General features: G+C 38.4%; 1 protein-coding gene across 5 annotated transcripts in view; it reads right to left on the reverse strand.

Moving 5' to 3' along the window:
* Positions 1-20,877, reverse strand: part of LOC132825681 (probable global transcription activator SNF2L2) — a 124,941-nt gene that overhangs the window by 70,202 nt on the left and 33,862 nt on the right. For all 5 annotated transcript variants that reach the window (XM_060841081.1, XM_060841065.1, XM_060841098.1 and 2 more), the window contains exons 6-13: positions 19,728-19,974; positions 17,273-17,399; positions 16,330-16,503; positions 14,115-14,288; positions 12,223-12,393; positions 10,924-10,977; positions 6,043-6,173; positions 3,044-3,101 (exon numbers count right to left, since the gene is read on the reverse strand). In XM_060841081.1, coding sequence (XP_060697064.1) covers positions 3,044-3,101; positions 6,043-6,173; positions 10,924-10,977; positions 12,223-12,393; positions 14,115-14,288; positions 16,330-16,503; positions 17,273-17,399; positions 19,728-19,974 — 1,136 coding nt within the window. The remainder of the gene's footprint in view (positions 1-3,043; positions 3,102-6,042; positions 6,174-10,923; positions 10,978-12,222; positions 12,394-14,114; positions 14,289-16,329; positions 16,504-17,272; positions 17,400-19,727; positions 19,975-20,877) is intronic.

Below are 20,877 nucleotides of genomic sequence, written 5' to 3' on the forward strand. Positions count from 1 at the left end.
GGTTGAGTAGCTTAGACCTGTATTCCCCGGAGTTCAGAAAGGTGAGACACAACCTTTCTGAAACATACAAGATTCTTAGGGACTTGACAGGTTAGATACGGAAAGATTGTTTCCCTTTGCGACAGTGTCTGGGACGAGAGGGCATAATCTCAGAATAAGGGATTGCCTATTTAAAATAGAGATGGAGAAGAATTTCTTCTGAGGACAGTGAATCTGTGGAATTCTTTACGAAGAGGACTGGCAAGCTGTGTTAAGTCTCCTCAAAGCTGTCTTTTAATTAGCAAGGGAATCAAGGGTTATGGGAAAAAATATACAAGAATGCAGTGTTGAAGATGATCGGCTTAACCATGATCTAACTGAATGATGGAGTGGACTCAGTGGAGTTGAGTGGCTTTATTCTGCTCTTATCTCTATTGGTGACTTGGCTCCATATTCTTTGATTTTTAAGAATATCAAGGAAAAAATAACTCCCAAGTATTAAAATTTCCAATAAATCTCACAACTACAGACATTTGTAGGTCAGCTCTTCAAAATTCAAATTTGCAAATAACTATCTTTTGTTTTTGTGTTGATATGTTTTCAATATTATTTTAAACACAAGCACAAAGTAATATTCCTCGTCAATTTTTTTTTACGTAATACCAAATATGTCTGTGATTCATAAATAGGGAAATAAGGATGGTGAAAAAGAAATCAACAAAATTTTGTTGCAGAGATTTTGTAAAGCCAGTGGGAAAACATACTTAAATTTGATTATAACTGGAAATTGAACAAGCCAGATCAATCCAGGATAAGCACGTTCCATAGGTTTCCAAAAGCATACAAACTTGCAACAGGGGGGAAAAGAAGAGATCTGCCTGAATAGACATGAAGGACAATAATCAATCAACTTATCCCATTTAGTGATGTATCGGTTTTCAGAAGAATTTGGGAAAGGGTTTCCATTTTGAGCTAAAAACAGTGATTAAGTTTTCTTTAGGCTCCCCTCAAAATCACTGAACATCATCAAAGATAAAAGATGCAATCTAATAAGCGAATTGGACATACTTTAAAAGTTGTATTTTGTTTTCAATGTTGCTTTAAAAATTCCACAATACATTTGAGGGGGTTAACGTGCTGCAGTTTAATGCAACTGAAAATGGATTTGTCATAAGCCATATCACTCAATATTTGTATTAGTACATTAACAATAAAAATAAACATTTTTAAGAGCCTTCTGAACATTCAATATAATTAGTCAAAATATCACATGGTGACTACTACTGCTTAGTGACCAGTTTTAATGGCAGAGCAAGCTTTAACACCTTTATTTTGAAAAAGGACATCAGTCTCAAGAGATTGCAGAAAATCTAATTATGCTGGAAGCAATTAACACAAAAAAAGCTTGCAACATTTTCCATTGGTTACACTAATTTCAAGTGAATTACATCAAGGAAACCAGCAAAACCCCAGGCCAGTAAGTAGAAGTACTAGAAAGATAAGGTCACAGCAGTGCTTTGTCATCCAAGTAAATTAAGTCCTATCTTCCAGTAAGTTTTGATGCACAAGTCAAGATAACTGCTCCTCAATTTAAACAGCACTGAGAATGTGAGCTTTGAGAATATTTGTAGCTCAGTTGAGGTTCTGGATGTAAGTTGGCTCAGTGAGCTGGAAGGTTCATTTTCAGATGTTTTGTCACCATACTAGGTAACATCTTCAATGAGCCTCCGGATGAAGCCCTGGTGATGTAACCCACCTTCTATGTTTATATTTAACCTAAGGAAACTCAAACATATAAATAGAAAGCACTGTAAACCAGTGCTTTATTCGGAGGCTCACTGAAGATGTTATCTCGTATGGTGACGAAACATCTGAAAATGAACCTTCCAGCTCAGCGAGCAAACCTATATCCAGCATTGAGAATCTTGGTTCAACATACTTTATAAAACCACCATCTGAAATTAGTGTAACCAATGGAAAATGTTGCAAGCTTTTTTGTGTTAATTGCTTCCAGCATAATTAGACTTTCTGCAATCTTTTGAGACTGATTTCCTTTTTCAGCCGATACTGTTACTTCTAATCGTGCTTAACCTCAAAAAATTGGTGAGCAGCTGGAAAATAAATACTGAGTAATAGAAGTCACAGTTGTTAATTTTTTTTTAAAAAGAGGCCTTGGAGAAGTAAAAGTTGGGCTTCTGTAGCATATTGCTTTATCTAAAAAAGATTATTTTGGATTTTTTCAAATGAAAAGGAATACATTAATTGTGCATAAAAGAGATCTTCTAATCTCACAATTGAACAGACTGCCCGAAGCAAGTCTTTGGGTTTTTTTCCATTCATGTATATGATGTGTAAATCACTGGCAAGGCCAGCATTAATTACCCATCTCCTACTGTCCTCAAGGTAGTGGTGCTGATCTTACTCTTGAGCCACTTGTGGTGTCAGTATTGTTTGGGAGGTCCCAATAACAGTGAATGCCAAAAAACATTCCGAAGGCATCAAAGGAAAACCAACACACACTGGGATCTATCCTCACATATAAGTGTCAAAATTAATTTGGCAGGATCAGCTAAAAGCAAATTCTTCTCAAAAAAAAATTAACTACCAGCCAAGTGGAAAAGCTAGAAACCATAATATGAACACTTTCAGCAATTATACTAATAAATGCCACCAACAATAGGTTTACAATAAAAAAATTGAACTTAGACTATTCCAAGTTGATGTCAAACAATGAAAAGCTGGAAAGCACTACAATTATTCTCAGCATTCTAGAGCTAGGAGGGGAACAGGTTCCAATTTGTGGTGGTTATGTAGTAATCCCTGCTATTCATTCAGGTTTGTGGCTGCAAGTAGAGAACAGATCAGCTTTTATCATGACATCTTCCAAATTAAATAGTTTATTGATACCAATACAAAGACTCTCAGAGGGATCGTGGGGAGTTGAGAGAGGTATTTCTAAGCAAATGGATCTCAAGAAGTTCATACTATCAGAAGAGAGGGGAAAGACTTCCAAAAGAGAAGACCAAAAGCTAATATATGTCAAAAATTAAAATAAAGCACATACCTCCTCTTCATATTCTGATCCACTCTCCTCACTGTCTGATCTTGGAGCTACTTCATACCTAAGGAGGTTAAAAGTCATGAGGTTATCATTAGTATCAAAATATTCAACATAACTAATTGTATACCACTTCAAATGCAAATCCTGACAAAGCTTACAAAAATGAAGGCGAGTTATGGATAACCTGAACAACAGCCTTTGGTTTTCTTTTCAAAGCATAAAAACAGCTTTTGATTTTTTTTTTGCCCGCACTTATAATCAAAAGAAGGGGAGCTACTTTGTTTACTACTTTAAATACACTTCGTTCCAGAACATATCACAATAAATTGGCCATTTTTTGACACAAATCCTATTCATATTTGGTTATGTTTCTCTGTTGTGAGAAATAATTGAGAGGCTGAATTTTCCCATTTTTGGTAAAGTCACTTGAGTGTGATTCATGGTGACTGGTCGGTCACAACTCATGGTGACTTTTTTCTTACAATCTCTGCTCTTCAGCTTAAATCACCTGGTTTCTTTAGCACCTATCCCATGGGATCATGTTGCAGGAGAAGCAGAGGTGCTCACTCCTGCTGCAACTTTCACACCGTTAGTTCATGTTTAAGCCCAAGTTGGAGTCCACTTCAGATACTGAAAGCCAGGAAGTTATCCCAAAGGAAATATCCAGAAAGGCAGATTAGCTCCTTGATTATCAACAGGGTTGCAGAGGAAGTAACAGATTAGACAGTGGGGTGAACCAGTGCTGACCCGCAAAGGAAACCATAACACGAGGCTTAACCAACGGAGACAAGGAGAACAGAGTGATCAGTGCAGAGTGAAATGCAAATTCACACTAACCCAGCCACTACACTCTCATCTCACCAAGGCTCACAGACTACAACTTTCAGTATTACACGAATCATGTCCATTGAACTCAGCACCCCAAATTACTCACCATTCCTGCCCTCTGTGCCTCCAACTCACTCACTGCAGACACTACACCACCTCTCCTCTTCACTACAAACTGTTCCTTGATCAGGTTCCACTCTATCCAAATGCTCCCTTTGTCTCACTGGCCCACTCCCTCATGTTGCCATAGCTCCCCAACTGACACAGCCATCACTGGACTGGTTTTTATTTGCAGGCCTTATTCTTGATGAAAGGCTTTTGCCCAAAACATTAATTTTCCTGCTCCTCAGATGCTGCCTGACCGGCTGTGCTTTTCCAGAACCACACTCTTCGATTCTAGTCTCCAGCATCTGCAGTCCTTACTTTTGCCTGGTTTGTATTTGACCTGCAAGGTGCGATCTTGGCCCAATTCCTGGACTTCAAAAACATAGATCCCAGACTCTGATATGACCAAGGGCCCGAATGACTGCGGCCAACCCCTCCTGGGCTGAAATCAGATGGGTCTATCAGAATGTGTCCATCCATCTGCCTGACTATAATCCCCCTTAATCTCACTAAGCAAGGCTTCCCTTTGACTTTCAGACATGCTAACTTGCTTGAATACATGCAGTGTGCTTTAAGTGTAAAGAACAGTGCCACACAGCAGCATGCTCATACCCTTGACTGTTCAATGTCCTGTGTGACAATCTGCCTGCCTCTCGTTAAAATGTGAAACAAGCTTCAGAGGGTCTTGACCACCAAGTAACCTCCCTTATTTAAATTTAATGCCCTTGCTTCAGAATGAACTACCTCTCTTTCATACTTAATTTGAAATTCCACAAAAAGACATGACCATCTCTCACTAGTATCTTCACACACAGATGAGGACGGACACTACTTTGACTGGGACAATACATCCATCCTGTTCTAGGACAAGCCAAACAAAGACATGCACGAGAATTCCTAGAAGCATGATATTCCAACCAGAACTCTATCAACAAACACATCGACTTAGACCCCATCTACCAGTCCCTGAAAAAAGGAACAGGAAGTGACTTCACCACAGGAAATGACATCACAAACCCAACCTATAAATAGAAAGCAGGAATCTTCAGCTTTTATCTACATATTTTACTGAGATGATCAGAAAAACCTTACATTTGTTATTAATGTTAAGCCATTCACAAATCAATACTAGCTGATTTTAAACTAATTCCCTGCTAAGTTAGCACTAATTTTATCTTATGCTATGGTAGAAAAACTTATCCCATAACAACATCTGACAACAAATGCCAAAGCAGGCTCAAAGGGCTGAATAGCTGGACAGCTTCTTCCTTGTTCTTAACAGACATATGAACAGACCTCTCATATTAGCGATGTCTTTCTCTGCACCTCTATAGCTACAACAGTATATTCTGTCTTCTGTTCTATTATCCTGATGTACTTATATAAGGTAGGATTTGCCTGTACAGCATGCAAAACAATGCTTTTCACTTTATCTCACTACATGTGACAATAATATATCAAATCAAATTGTGCACCAATTCTCGGTATGTCTGTAGAAATCAAAGAGAGATATTAGGTGCGGCATCACAGCAATAGCAGTTGTAAATGGAGAAGCATAAGTTGGGTGAGAAAGGGCTAGGACAATTTATATTGGGGAAGCATGAGGGGGTACACTGTTGGGTGAGAGGGGGCTAGAACAATTGATACTGTTCCCAAGGGAAAAAAAAAGAAAAAGAGAATGCGCTGATCAGGATTTTCAAGATGGAGAGAGCACAGATTGATGATGGGCACAAGTAAGGTTCCAAACTGATGCTCTCAGTGATTACCTGAGGAAAAAGAAACACTATTACTTAAAAATAAATATACCTATGTTTTCTTCCTTTATTGTCTGCCCAACCCTTTAGCCTACTGCTGGTGACCAGACTCAGCAAGTCTCACCTGTCAGCAGCAGGAAAAAGGTGTTACATTGCATCAGAAGGGTGACATCTCAAGCTCCAAGGCAAATACAACTGTAAATAACAGTCTTTATGACCATATTTTGTGTCAGAAAACATGACAAGAGTTTTTGCCCCTCTCAATTCACAGAACTGCCCCTAACAATTAAGAAAATGCAAATAAAATTTACTTACCCAGGGTTCATTTCCAACCACGTATCTAGTTGGACTGCTTTTGGAGCATCAGCTCCCTGAAGAACTTTTCCAGTTTCAACATGAATAACTTTGACTGGCAAATCACTCATCTGGCTGCTTTCATCCAAAAGCTTAAACAAATACAAGAGTTTTATTTTATAAATACAAATCAATAAAGTGACTGCACAAACCAGGCAAAACATTATTAGGAAATTTCCAATACATCTTTTTCATTTTTGGGATCATGGCTGGATGCTAAACCCCAGTACACTGCACTGCTGACTGATCAAAGAAATGCATACTAATTCACATAATAAATTAATTTGATTGATACATGAATGCAAACAGTTTTATTCATAACATGCTACAATGCAATTTTTTTCCCCTTCACTCCTCAGTTCAAATCCGATTCAAATTTATGCAATGGAAGTTTCCTCAGCGCTACCCATTTTACAATGCAATTTCACATGTACAGCAACAGCATAAATGTCAAAAAAAATGGCAGCTTTATGAACAGGATGGTAACTGTTGAGAATATTGCAGTTAAAAAAACTTTTGAGATTGGAAAATGATGCATCCACGATAATGTATAGGAAAATCTGAAATATAAATGATCATTCTGCCCGATCTGTGTTCAAACATTTTTCTCCTCTTTAACTAGTAATGGTCTTGTCATGACCATACACAGAATATTTACAATAACTGATCTATATCTAGGTTTAGCAACTTTAAATATGCTGCACAGGCTGTAAGTTGAACAATTGCCTAGGAATCATTTCTTGCTCCAAAATTAAGGGAGAATGTTTGTTGCACTTACAGATGTTTGATAAAATATTCCTTTCCCCCAACAGATTGGCCACTGTCAGAAAAGGCAGCCAAATAGCTTCCATATCATTGAAGGGAAAAAAACACTGACCCAGCTTTGAAGAAATCAAGGAAAGACTACTTCGCTAAACAGAGTCTTGATTCAGAAAAGGTTGTTGCATAGGCTGGGCATGTGGCAACAAAGCAAACATCAACCTGGTGGATTTTCCTCCCTCAAATGACATCGACTGAGGTCTTGTTGTTACTCTGATTCATATTAAAATGCACCAATATTTTTCAGCAAGAACCCTCACAGCTGTGTCATCTAAAGATGTGCTGGAGAGAGATAGGTCCTCAAAAAGCTTTTTCTGTTTTGACTTCACTTGTCAAGGCAAACAAAAATAAAGTCCAATTTCAAACCATCTAATAATTTGTAATTCAGGAATAAAGGGGCTAATTCATTGGTGATACAACTCTGACTATCTGAGACAACGCCACAAAGTAAATAAGTGAAAAACTATGGATTTCACAAAACCCAAGGAAGATCAAAGGCACAAAGCTTGAACGTATTCTTTTTGTTTGCAGGAAACAGGTCCCAGCATATGAACATCATTTTTAGTAAGCATAAATGAGCTATATTGCAAATTCATCAAATTATCTTAACTTTTCCTGATAGTTGAACTAAGTCACTCATGATTATTCATTAAATACTGCCCCATCACAGAATCACATCCAACAGCAAATGATTTGTTTTGGAATTTGGAAGTGTAGTCCAATTGTGTAATCTGTGCTTTACCCAAGCAAGGATCAATGGAGTATGCTGTGTTAAGTTGATCAGCCAAATCAACTGGACATATATGGCTGGCGTTGTACTGGCACTGAAATTTATACTTAACTACATGATAGATAGCTGTTTTTTGGACTGGAAGTATAGCCTGTTCATTGAAATACCATGTGAAAAGCACAGCTCAACCTGCTGTTCACATCTTTGAGATGCTGTGCTTTTCTAGCTAATTTAAGTCAAGTGAGCATTTTCATGTCTCGCATCGATGCCCTTTAGTTCGTTTGATAGTATGCAAGATACTGTGTAAACAATAATTTTATAGGATAGTCAGTAACCCCAGAATGGCTTTGATGAGCTTGTTACAGGAGTCAAGCATTCAATGTGAGCAAATAACCAGGGCACTAAGATTGTTGATAAAACCAATCTTGATAATGCACGAGGCTATCCCAAAATACACATCAACTGGTGAATATGGCTTTTCGGTGGACAGCAGTGAAGAACACCTTAGTGGGTTTCTTGACTATGACATCCAAGAAAGACAATGTTCTACCTCAAAAATGAATTGGAATATACTGTGTATAAGGAAATCCATACAAGTAGCTGCAGATTCAAAGACTGTGAATCTATCAACCACATAGCAGAACTAGGTCAGAACTCACACAACACCAGGTTATAGTCCAAAAGGTTTATTTGAAATCACAAGCTTTCTGAGCGCTACCCCTCTGTCAGGTGAAGTCCTTCCAAATAACCTGGTGTTGTGAGACTTTTGACCTTGTCCACCCCAGTCCAACAATGGCACCTCCACATCATAACTGAACTAGGCACCTCCACATCATAACTGAACTAGGCACAGGGTAGGAGTTAAGGGTTCAGTCCATTAAAAACGTGATTCTATGATTAGGTAGAACCTGTTGGACAAGTGTTAGAAACAACGTGAACAACCAATACAAGATTAAAAAAGCAAAATATGTGAATGCTGCATATCTGAAATAAAAACAGGAAGTGCTGAAGACCCTGAAGGGAGTCACAGCAGACGCACAATATTGACTGTTTCCTTCTCCACAGTTGATGCTAGACCCATTAAGTTTCTCCAGCACTTTGTTTTTATTTCCGATTTCTAGCATTTGCAGCACTCTGCAGATAATCACGGATATCTTTAAGTCAACTTGTCCAGATATTTCTGGATAGGTAGGTTTTGAACCCAGGCCTCTGGCTCAGAGATAGGATCAGTACCACTGTGTCACAAGATCCCACTCAGCTGAACTAATAACGTTTCATTTTCACTGCTGATGTCTTGAAATGCATAGAAGTGGATAAATCCTCAGGTGTACCCGAGAACTCTGTGGGAAGCTAGGGAAGTGATTGCTGGGCCCTTTGCTGAGATATTTGGATCATCAATAGTCACAGGTGAGATGCTGGAAGACTGGAGGCTGGCTAACGTGGTGCCACTGTTTAAGGTGGTAAGGACAAGTCGGGAACTATAGACTGGTGAGCCTGATGTCGATTGTGGGCAATTGTTTGGAGAGAATCCTGAGGGACAGGATGTACATGTATTTGGAAAGGCAAGGACCGATTAGGGATAGTCAACATGGCTTTATGCGTAGGGAATCATGTTTCACAAGCTTGATTGAGTCTTTTGAAGAAGTAACAAAGAGGACTGATGAGAATAGAGCAATAGATTTGATCTATATGGACTGCAGTAAGGCATGCGACAAGGTTCTTTTTGGGAGACTGGTGAGCAAGATCAGATCTCACGAAATACAGAAAGAACTTGCCATTTGGATACGGAACTGGCTCAAAGATAGAAGACAGAGGGTGGTGGGGGAATGTTCAGACTGGAGACTTGTGATCAGTGGAGCGGCATAAGGATCGGTGCTAGGTCCACTACTTTTCATCATTTATATAACTGATTTGGATGTGAGCATAAGAGGTACAGTTAGGAGGTTTGCAGATGACACCAAAATTGGAGGTATAGTGGACAACGAAGGAGGTCACCTTAGATTACAACTGGATCTTGATCAGATGGGCCAATGGGCTGAGAAGTGGCAGATGGAGTTTAATCTAGATAAATGTGAGGTGTTGCATTTTGGGACAGCAAATCTTACCATTAAATGTATAAGACCTGCTAAGGTCCTAGGGAGTGTTGCTGAACAAAGACCTTGGAGTGCAGGTTCATAGTTCCTTGAAAGTGGAGTTGCAGGTATATAGGATAGTGAAGGCGGCGTTTAGTATGCTTTCCTTTATTGGTCAGAATATTGAATATAGGAGTTGGGAGGTCATGTTGTGGCTGTACAGTGGTTAGGCCACTGTTGGAATATTGTGTGCAATTCTGGTTTCGTTCCTTTTGGAAAGTTTTGTGAAACTTGAAAGGGTTCAGAAATGATTTACAAGGATGTTGTTAGGGTTGGAAGATTTGAGCTATAGGGAGAGGTTGAATAGGCTGGGGCTGTTTTCCCTGGAGCGTCGGAGGCTGAGAGGTAACCTTATATGGGTTTATAAAATCATGAGGGGCGTGGATGGGATAAATAGACAAAATCTTTTCCCTGGGGTGGAGGAGTCCAGAACTAGAGGGCATAGGTTTAGGATGAGAGGGGAAAGATATAAAAGAGTCCTAACAGGCAACCTTTTCACTCACAGGGTGGTACATGTATGGAATGAGCAGCCAGAGGAAGTGGTGGAGGCTGGTACAATTGCAACATTTAAAAGGCATCTGGATGGGTATATGAATAGGAAGGATTTGGAGGGATAGGGGTCGGGTGCTGGCAGGTGGGACTAGATTGGGTTAGGATGTCTGGTCGTTATGGACAAGTTGGACCGAAGGGACTGTTTCTGTGCTGTACATTTCTAATGACTCTAAGTGATAACCATTCGGTTTCAAGGTCCTGTTCATTGCAAACAAAAGGAATATGATCAAGCCTTGCACTTTTTGTGAATTACCTGGGAGTTTGGTGAGTTTATACTTCCCTATTTCTTTGTCCACAGCAACACTTCAGTCGAAGTCAATTTGTCAACCAATGAGTACACTTTTCTCTCGCAGTATAATTGTTGTGACCGTTTGAAATTTAGCATTCTTCTGTTTATCCTGATGGCTCCATGATTAAAAGCAATATCTAAGCAAACTCCTGCGGAGTGTTAGTGAACTGACAAACTAATGGCTTGCATTTCCTCTCAAATGTCAATTTGACAACTAAAACTAAAAACGTACTTGCCTAGCCATATTAAATGTTAATATTCTATGCATTACATAAAAGCTCATTGTAAAAAGTCAGTAAGCAGAGACACTGGCAACTCACCTCTCCATCAGGAGCAAGCGTAGTACTTGCTCCTTCTGCAGCTTCTTCAGTTTTCTGTTGGTTTTGGAAAAAAAGGGATTTTTAGATGGAGATATTATAAAGAAATGCAGCATTGATAATTTGAACCATGGGACCATAACATTTGCCTCAATGGGAACAACAGTAGGGAAACAAGCCAAACATTATTTGCTGCTATCCATTAACAATTTCACAGTAAAAATAAAAACTACAGTGCAGCTTAGAAAGTACAGTGAATTCTTATATTGTTGTGCAGCACTTCAGACTGTTGGAGAAGATGGTGTTGAGAAAAAACAATAGTGAGACAACAAAAAAGAAAATTAACAAGACAGACAGAAGGAACAGAAAGAATTCACTCTTGTAACGGCAAATGGATGCCCATAGGACTTTACAGCTAATCAAATACTTCCAAAGTGCAGCCATTGTTATAACATAGGAAACATGGCAGTCAAGTTTAACACAATAACTTCTTACAATAAGCCAATCAGAAAATCCATTAAATTGATTGAGTAATAAATATTTGTCACACCAAAGAGAGTTTCCCTGATATTCTTTGAGCAGTGTCATGTGATCTTTGTATGCACGTGACAAAATAACATGGCTGCAGTTTAACATTTCACTCATAAGACAGCATCTACATCAATACCAGGCTAGCATACTATTTAGTCAAGGCTATGGAGAAGAGCATTGGAAGATAAAGAATATATCCTTGCCGTTGAAATACTCCTAGTTTGGGTTTCCCTGCAGTAGTCTATTATTGTTCAAGAAGGCAGCTCACCACCACCTTCTCAAAGGCCAGTAGTGACAAACAGTAAATCCTGACCCAGCCAGTGATGCCCACATCCCACAAGTGAATTAAAAGAAAAATCTTCCCATACACCCAACAAAAAAGGTCACATGTATGTGTTATCTGAGCTTACATAAAGAATGTATCTTGGGTGGGGAGATACAAAGTGGCCACCTACTAATTCATGTTCCATTACACATCGCTGACTTCAGACAGGAAAGAGAGTAAAAGGAGAAACAACCAAGAAGCAAAAAGAACAAGAAAGAATGAATGAAATTGGAAAATAAAGGAATATGGATTACTACAGCAACAAAAAACATCAAAACTGTAGCAGATACTTTCCAAATTCCTAGGGAATCATCATCTTGCTATTTGTCTGAAGTCAGAAATAAAAACAGGGACAAAAATCAACTTTATACTTCAAGTTAAATGACTGCAGAAAATAGCCCATGTACACTGCATACTCACACTGGGTTCTAACTGAAAATACAAACCTTCTTTTTCTTCTTCTTTTTCTTCTTCTCTTTCGCAGCCTGGGCAGCCTTATGTTCATAAACCAGTTTAGTAAGGCTCGCAACATACTCATCTGTTTGCTGAAGCAAGTATGCTAGACGTTTATCTTTTTTCTGGTCAATTAGTTTACGATACCCTTCTTCATCTTCTGCCTGTTTTTTGGAAAATTAACAAGTTAATTGACAAAGCTCATGCAGCATTCACATCACACACAAAAAGACATTCAGCACATTAGGTCCATACCAGTACATATGATCCATACAAACCTTCTGCATTGATATTTATCAAAATATACTAATATTCCTTTCACATTGACATTGCAAATCAATTCAACAAATCCCTGCAATACAAAGTCCACATTCTAACTGTTCCCAAAGTAAAGGAGTTTCTCTGAAGGGCCGACTAGTGGCTATTTTGTAATCATGGCCCTTGTTTCAGTCTCCAAATGCAAATGGAAATACCTTCACCACAAATCCATTAAACACATTCATAATAGGACCGTTGTCAGATTATTATCCAAGCTTACTTTTCCTGAGAAAAAACCCAAGACTAACCTACGAGGTTTAAACCTTTTGGCTCTGATGTCACTCTAGTAATGTTTTTAAACCTTCACCAATGCCTCTGTCTCCTTATGAAAATTAAAATTAATCAGAATGCTCATCATACTCTTAAGTATCATTTAACTGATATTTTATCCTAACTTGTCCATCTTTCAGTTCTGTCTCACTATAAAGGAGCTTGGTGGTTGGTATACATCTTAAAACAACATTTACTTTCTTTGGTCTTTTCAGTGAGTGGATATCCCTGTTCCAGGTTCCACTGCTTCTGTCTACTTACCAAAAGCACGCAGCCACCATATTCATCCTGCCATAATGTATCACCTCCTCTCATCTAAACTGCAGTTCATTTGCCAAATAACTTACATATTCATTCTGCAATGTTAATGTCATCTTGTATTCTGCAACATTCTTCCTGTGTTAACTACTCTGCAATTTGGTGCCATTGACAGATTTTGCACCTTCAGATTGTTAGTATGAATAATGAACAGCAGTTTTAACACCAAGTTTCATGGAACATCACTTCCCATCTTTTGGCAGTACAAGGAAGCACCTTTAATCATGGCTCCCTTGCTTTGTTTTCAGCTTATTAAATTGCTCTGCTGCTTGTCACCTTGAAGCTAACATGTTCAGACCTTATTACAGAAGACATCTTATTAGAAGTTTTCTTTCAAAATAAACTTCTTTTTACCACTATTGTATTGGTCTTGTTAATGTTGTTATTTCTACAAAAGGAATTCAACAAATTTGGTCAAGCTTGACCTCCCTTTTGAAATCTGTGTTGGTTATTCCATTATATAATTAGCTTCAAAATGTTTCATTGGGTAAGGAGGCCACCACAAATTCTCTGTCTGACGAGAGATCCAAAAAGAAATGTTTGAATTAAGGATTTCATGATCTTTCCTATACTCCACATTTGGATAATTGTTTTTTGTTTAAAATTTACATTAGAATTTGATGGGGTCAGCTATTGAATTTGCCATCCTTGCACTAAAATGACAGAATATTAATACAGATTAATAAAAAGCATTCACAAGTAATTATGAAAGACAGCATCCAAAATATGTAAAGTAGATACTACAATACAATATTTTAAAAACTGTAGCCACAGATGCTTTCTAAATTTGGTCCTCAGAGCTCAGCAGGAGATTAGTTCTTGTTACAGCAATTAAATTCAACCCCTTTTCTGTTATCAGAACTATGGACAAATAGTTTCTGCATTTAAATGCTTATTTTACGCAAGATTTCTGCTGCTCTGAACATGTATAATTAAGTAGATTCTACTGCAACAATCACCAGAACTCATTAAACATTACCATCAGCCGCCTCATTCTTTCTTTCTCAATCCTTTCTGTTTCTTTCTTCTGCTCACGTTCAGTGTTGGCATGCCAAGTACCAATTGCTCTGGAAAGTTTCTGAATTTTTCCAGTAACTGAACGATGATATTCCTTGAAGTCCTTAGCATGCTGCAGTATACTATTGAGATACTCCTAAAACAAATAAATTATTGCAGAAACGTATTTAAGTGTAGTGTCAGCAAATCCCTTGATAACAACAGTATCAAAAGTTAGACGTAACCAGCAAGGCCATATTAAGAGCAAATTAGAGGAATTAGCTTTTGTTTTTTCTGGTCTGGGACAAAATTGATCAGTGAACACACAATAAATGCAGACTGGCACGATTATGATGCAGTTTAGGTTTGGATCATGTTACAATTATATCATATACAACATAACATATAGCACGAGGTCCATAAAGAGTTTCCTTTAGTACAGACTGAACTATAAACATCAGCCTGGAAACCTCAATTAATTTAAATTAATTAATTTAATTTAATTAATGGATAAATTAAATGGATAAAACACCAGATCATGAGACTTATAACTACTTGCATCTTTATCGTTCTTTGTGATCAAGTTCAGTTATTCAATCAAGCCATGTGCATCCTCCCTACTCAATTACATTTATTCTATTCTCCAGAAAAAGTGTGAACATGTCATAAGAAAAGACCTAACAGTTTAGATAGGAGTATGCAGGGAGAAGGAAACAAAAGAGGTGAATGAGAAGAGAGGGCAAAGAATGGAATGTGTGAAAAGCTAGAGAATGGAAGCAGTGAGAAGAGATGGGAATTAGGATATGTGAAGTAGAAATACAACATGACCGGTTAGAAGAGACACACATTGGGACCAGCAGGAAATGGAGCCAGTACAGGGCTTCAAAGGAGAATAATGGGATGAGTGCCAAGTGACAAGGCTCCCTCTGGAGATGCACAGCCACATGGAAGTTTGGCAATGTATCACATCAAAATAAATTATCCACTTCCAACTTCATCACAGTTCTGGGATTTCTAAACCGTAAGCTGACAATGGACCAAAAGGTAGTGCTCAGAGAAGTTTGCAATCTGCACAGTGTATTGGTTTTGAGTGAGCAAACAATGTCACTCAGAATTCCTTACATGTCTGGCAGTACTACTGGAGGACATGGTATGGAAATAGGAACGCAAAGTCTATTAAACACTGCACCCAGAAGCAGTAACATGCAGCTCCTTAGTATTGACGTAAACAATTGTATAAAAAAGAAACCTGTCACAATTAGTGAAGATCACCACATGAAACAAAGCCAATATAAAAGAAAAAACAGTTTGCAAATCTTACTTCTTAAGTACTGTGACAACATTAGCAGCAAAACTAAGGATTTCTTCTCCTTATAGGAGGTCAGATACACATTTATGCAATCCTTAAGAGATGATTATTAAACATTTCTTGATCTATGGTGTATACACTGTAAAACTGCATTTAACTTGGTTCCAGTTTTCAGTCTTCATACAACTCCTAATATCCAAAAGTATAACTTCCACAGGTGATTTTTTTTGACCAGTGTAGAATTGATTGAGTGGAGGGTCTTTTTCTGTGCTGTAGACCTAGAGGACTCTATGACAAGGGTGCCCTCACTGAAACCTGTTTCAGCCACAACCGCGGCATAGACCACATTACCCGTGGCTGTGAAGGTGACTGTGGTGCTGAACCTTTGTACGTTTAGCTCATTCCAGGTTGAAACTTAGATTTTCAACATTTCATAATTCATCATTCATTGTTGCTTAGCAGTTGTCATGGAACCAAAGGATAGGCACATTAAAAGTCTATCTTCATTGTATAGACAGTTTGTGGGACAGTGCGATAAGGACTCAAAATTCTCAGTTTAAATCTTTAACTCATATACCACAAGTGATAGGTTGAAAATTTATTTTATGCAAATAAAGGTGGTACAGATCACACATGCATTAGAAGTCTCTGTCTATGTTTGCAAATACAATCTCCCTTTATAAACCAAAAGCACTGCAGATGCTGCAAACCAGCAACAAAAACAGAAATTGCTGGAAAAACTCAGCAGGTCGTGCAGCACCTATGAAGAGAAATCAGGGTTAATAATTTGGGTCGAGTGACCCTTCCTCAGAACTGCTTTACTTTCCTTTACTTACGTAACCCATCCATTTGGATCAATTATAAATTTTAACGAAAGCAGTGAGCATACCTGGTGTTTCTGCCTGCGCTTGCGCTCTTGCTCAATCTTCTGCTGCTTCTCCAGCTTCTCAGTGATTCGAGCCTCCCTTAATGATTGCCGTTTACTACGTTTGTAGGCCTTCACATTGAGTGCTGTCTCCAGAGTGGTGTCACGTCGCATACAGGCAACCACTTCTTGCCTCAGCTGTTATTCAGGGGGAAAAGAAAATCAATTATTATCCCAGTCTCTGTTTTAAATACAGGAAAATGGCATGGAGGTAAAAGATCAAACATGATTGAATTGAATGGCAGGGTGTGCTCCATGAATTGAATGGTGGATTCTTGTTTTAATGTTCCGAGATTATTTGTGATCTAGTTAGTTTTACATGTTCCCATGTTCTCACTGTTCTGTCAGTTAGAAATATAAAATCATACTTTATACAGTTGCAATCTATAACAAACAAATATTGAACCATTCTAATGCCATGGAAGACTTATAGGTCTTAATACAAATTTGAAGATTAACTGGTTCAGTATTCGGAATGTATGAAAAATAGACATTGTACGTAAGTCAGGCCTGTACTACAGCTTGCATTTGAGGCTGACAAGATGTTTAAATCAGTACTGGCAACTAAAGTTAAGGCTGTCAGTGTATCTGAGCTGCATTATACCAGGTCAGTCACTTACAAGCTTAGTAACAATATGATGCACGTTAGCATCGTAAACGCTCACAATGAGTAGACTGTACCACAGCGGTTCAGCACAAGTTAGCCAAACGCCTAAACTGCACTGCGATCCATCAGGTTAAAGACTCATCACTACACAGACATGAGCCTAACTGTCGTGATTTGCAATGATCTGGACACGTTGCCTGAACAGTTGGTGAAATTACATTGAATAAACAGTTGAAAAGGAAAAAAAAAGTCAGAACAGGCAGGATTAGGTGACTTTTCATGTACTGCATGAACACAAACCTGCCGTTGGAAGTTCAGTAGTCGAAGGGCTTTTAACTCAACAGTAGCTTTATTGCGTAAATCCGGAGGTAAGGAACCAGGTAAGTTTTCAAGCTCTTGAATGCGATGAGCAATCCGAGCTTGAAGCCTTAATGAAAAGAAAAATAAAATTAAACTTAAAATGATTCGGATTCAAGGAACATGTAGCTTAATGATAACTAATTTTTGGAATAGATTCTATTCTCCTGAAAAAGTGTGAACATGTCACAAGAAAACAGCTAACAGTAAAAAGATCTTGAAACTAGTATGTTCTAAAATATTTGGTGCATCATTTCTTTACTACCTTGTTCATCTAAAACATCTTAGACAGAACATTTAGCATAGAAGCAGTCAGTCATTCACCTGATTAGTCCACGCTGGTGTTAATCTCTACCAGTACACTACTACTCTATTAGCCTCATCTCAATTATTCAGTACATCTCTGTTAACATCCATGCCCTTATCTCTTTAGTTTCCTTTTGAAAGTACTGAATATTTGCTTCAATTCTTACATATGGTAGATCAATTCACATTCAAACGACACAACAAAAAAAAAGAAATTTCTCATTTTCTGCTGTATTTAGCTACCTTGTGTTTATAATTGCTGTTCTAGATTCTCCCACTAGTGAATAATATCTCCACGTCTCATAGGAGGTGGCAATGGCATAGCAGCACCATCACTGATTAATCATTCAGAGACTGAGGCTAATGCTCTGGCGACAGGGGTCTGGATCCCAACATGGCAGATGGTGAAATCTTAATTTAGTAATAAATCTGGAGTTTAAGAAAAAAGCTGGTCTAATCGTGACCATGTAACATAGTTGACTGTAAAACCCCATCTGGTTCATTAAATGTTCTTCAGTGAAGGAAATCTGCTGAATCAGGTCTGAACTATGCTGGACTCTTAATTGCCCTCTTAAATGCCCACATCTTGTGGAAGAATAAAAACAAATCTATTCTGTCTAATAAATTATCTCCAAGGTTTCTTATTTTCTTAAAAAAAAACCGGTTTAATCTTTTCTGATCATTCTTATGGCGATCACAGGACAAGCAAGGACACTTTAAAATGACAAACTGAGGAGGCATGATTGCTATCTACATTATTAAAGCTGAATAAATAATTGAACTATTTTAGAATTCTTGCCATTGCAACAGTGTGAATTACATTAATTCAGATTATTCAGGTCATTGGATTGCTCAAACCTGCTTACCAAGGGATAGCAGTTGGTTTTCTTTCCCCAAAAAAGTATAGATTATGAGCACTGTATCATTATAAAAGTTACCAAAAATCCCAAATCTTTTCATAGTACTAGAACTATTCAAAAACGTAAACTGAGAAATTACAGTATTTTTCATTGCCAGTAAGAACAAATCTAGGCAGGCTTCCAGACAAGCAAAGATCAGTCTGAAGAGTACAACATTGAAATTACGGACAGGAATAGGTCATTCTGTTCTTCAAGCCTGCTCCACCATTCAATGTGATCATGGCTGACCATCGACTCAGTACCCTGTTCCAGCTTTCTCCTCTTTCTGTTTTATCCCTTCAGCCTGAAGAACCATACCTAACTCCTTGAAAATATTCAATGTTTTGGCCTCCCTGGGGCAGAGAATTCCACAGGCTCAATATTCTTTAGTGAAGCAATTTCTCCTCATTTCAGCCCGAAATGACCTCCCTTGTATCTTCAGACAGCTACCTCTGGCTCTGTTTTCTCAGGTCAATAGATTCTTCCTTCTTGTATTTACCCTGTCTAGCCTTGTTATAATTTTGTAGACTGCTGGGAGCTTCCCCCTCATTTCTCCTGAACTCCAGTGGAAGGAGCCCTAACTGATTCAGTTACACTTCTGAGCTCAGCCTTATCAACCACGAATCAACCATTCTGGTAAACCTTTGATGCACTCTCTCTACAGTCAGAGCATCATGCCTCAGATTCGATGACCAAACCCGTACACAATTCTCTAGAGGTGGTCTCACCAAAGCCCAGTACTACTGAGTAAGACATCTCTACTCCTGTACTTGAATCCACTCACTAAGAAGGTCAACATATCATCTAACTTCTTGCCACCTGTCGCACCCTGCATGTTTCCTTTCACTGACTGGTATAGATGGATATCTAGACCTTGTTGCAACTCCCCTTTTCCCAATCTATTGCCATTCAGATAATACTCTGCCTTCCTGATTTTGCTACCAAGTGGATAACTACACACTTATCCAGATTATACTTCATCTACTATGAATACGCCCACTCACTTAACATGTCCAAATCACAGTGAAGCAGCTGCATCCTCCTCATAGCTCACCCTCCCAGCTTTGCGCCATACCTACAGAAAAACAAAACTCTGCAAAAGAGCTGATTAACATGCCTAAACCAAATAATCCAAAAACAGATTATCACTCAACAAGTAGCTAACTGACTCCAGTATTAACAATACAACTTACCTGTACTCACGTTCTTGAAGAATTTCAACAGGATCCAATCCCTGCGGTTTCTGGATGGGTGTTATACGGTTTTGCTTCTGATGAAGTTGGATAGTAGGTGAAGGCTGGACAACAGGCTGTTGAGACAGTGAGGCCCCAGGTCCAGATGGAGTTGCTTGTACAGCCGGTGCAGGTGAAGGTCTTCCACATGTAGCCTGAGCAGGCATTTTTTGAGGTGTATTGGGAATACCCATCTCATTAACTTGACCTAAAACAATTAAATTCCATTGAGAAAATGATGATGATATTACACAATAGATAAATTGGGCATTTAAACAGGCATTGGATAGGCATATGGAGGATAGTGGGCTAGTGTAGGTTAGGTGGGCTTGGATCGGCGCAACATCGAGGGCCAAAGGGCCTGTACTGCCCTGTATTTTTCTATGTTCTATAAAGTAACCAGTCAAATTCAAATTAACTTTTGGTTTTAGTTTCAATTTAGTTTAAATGTCTTTGTTTTGAATTATGTCTCAATTGGTTCATCTGTTATGACAGCTGCAAATGTGTTGCTGGTCAAAGCACAGCAGGTTAGGCAGCATCTCAGGAATAGAGAATTCGACGTTTCGAGCATAAGCCCTTCATCTATTCCTGATGAAGGGCTTATGCTCGAAACGTCGAATTCTCTATTCCTGAGATGCTGCCTAACCTGCTGTGCTTTGACCAGCAACACATTTGCAGCTGTGATCTCCAGCATCTGCAGACCTCATTTTTTACTCATCTGTTATGACAGCAAAGATTAAAAGAGAGGTGTATAGATATAGCACGAAGAGAAAGTATTTCATCTATTATCTAATGCCTATAATAATGGAAGAATGAATGATCAGTGGATTGACTTATCTAGTTATCCCAGCCTAGGAAAATATAGTTGTAAAGTGATACAAGTATCATTTACTTCCATTTTATAATTGCATTTCCCAATATACCAAGACTAACTTGCCTTCAGCAAATAGAGTAATTAAATTCAGCAAAAATATTTTAATGGCTAAAATAAAACATGGCTAATGGAAAGATAAAAATGAGAAGGATGGGCACAGACGCAAATAGACAGATGCTTCCTAGTTTGGCTTGTCTAAATATATTTTATTTGCATTGATTGACGGTGATGAATGCT

Source organism: Hemiscyllium ocellatum, chromosome 2 (genome assembly GCF_020745735.1).
Source record: "Hemiscyllium ocellatum isolate sHemOce1 chromosome 2, sHemOce1.pat.X.cur, whole genome shotgun sequence".
NCBI classification, from domain to species: Eukaryota; Metazoa; Chordata; class Chondrichthyes; order Orectolobiformes; family Hemiscylliidae; genus Hemiscyllium; species Hemiscyllium ocellatum.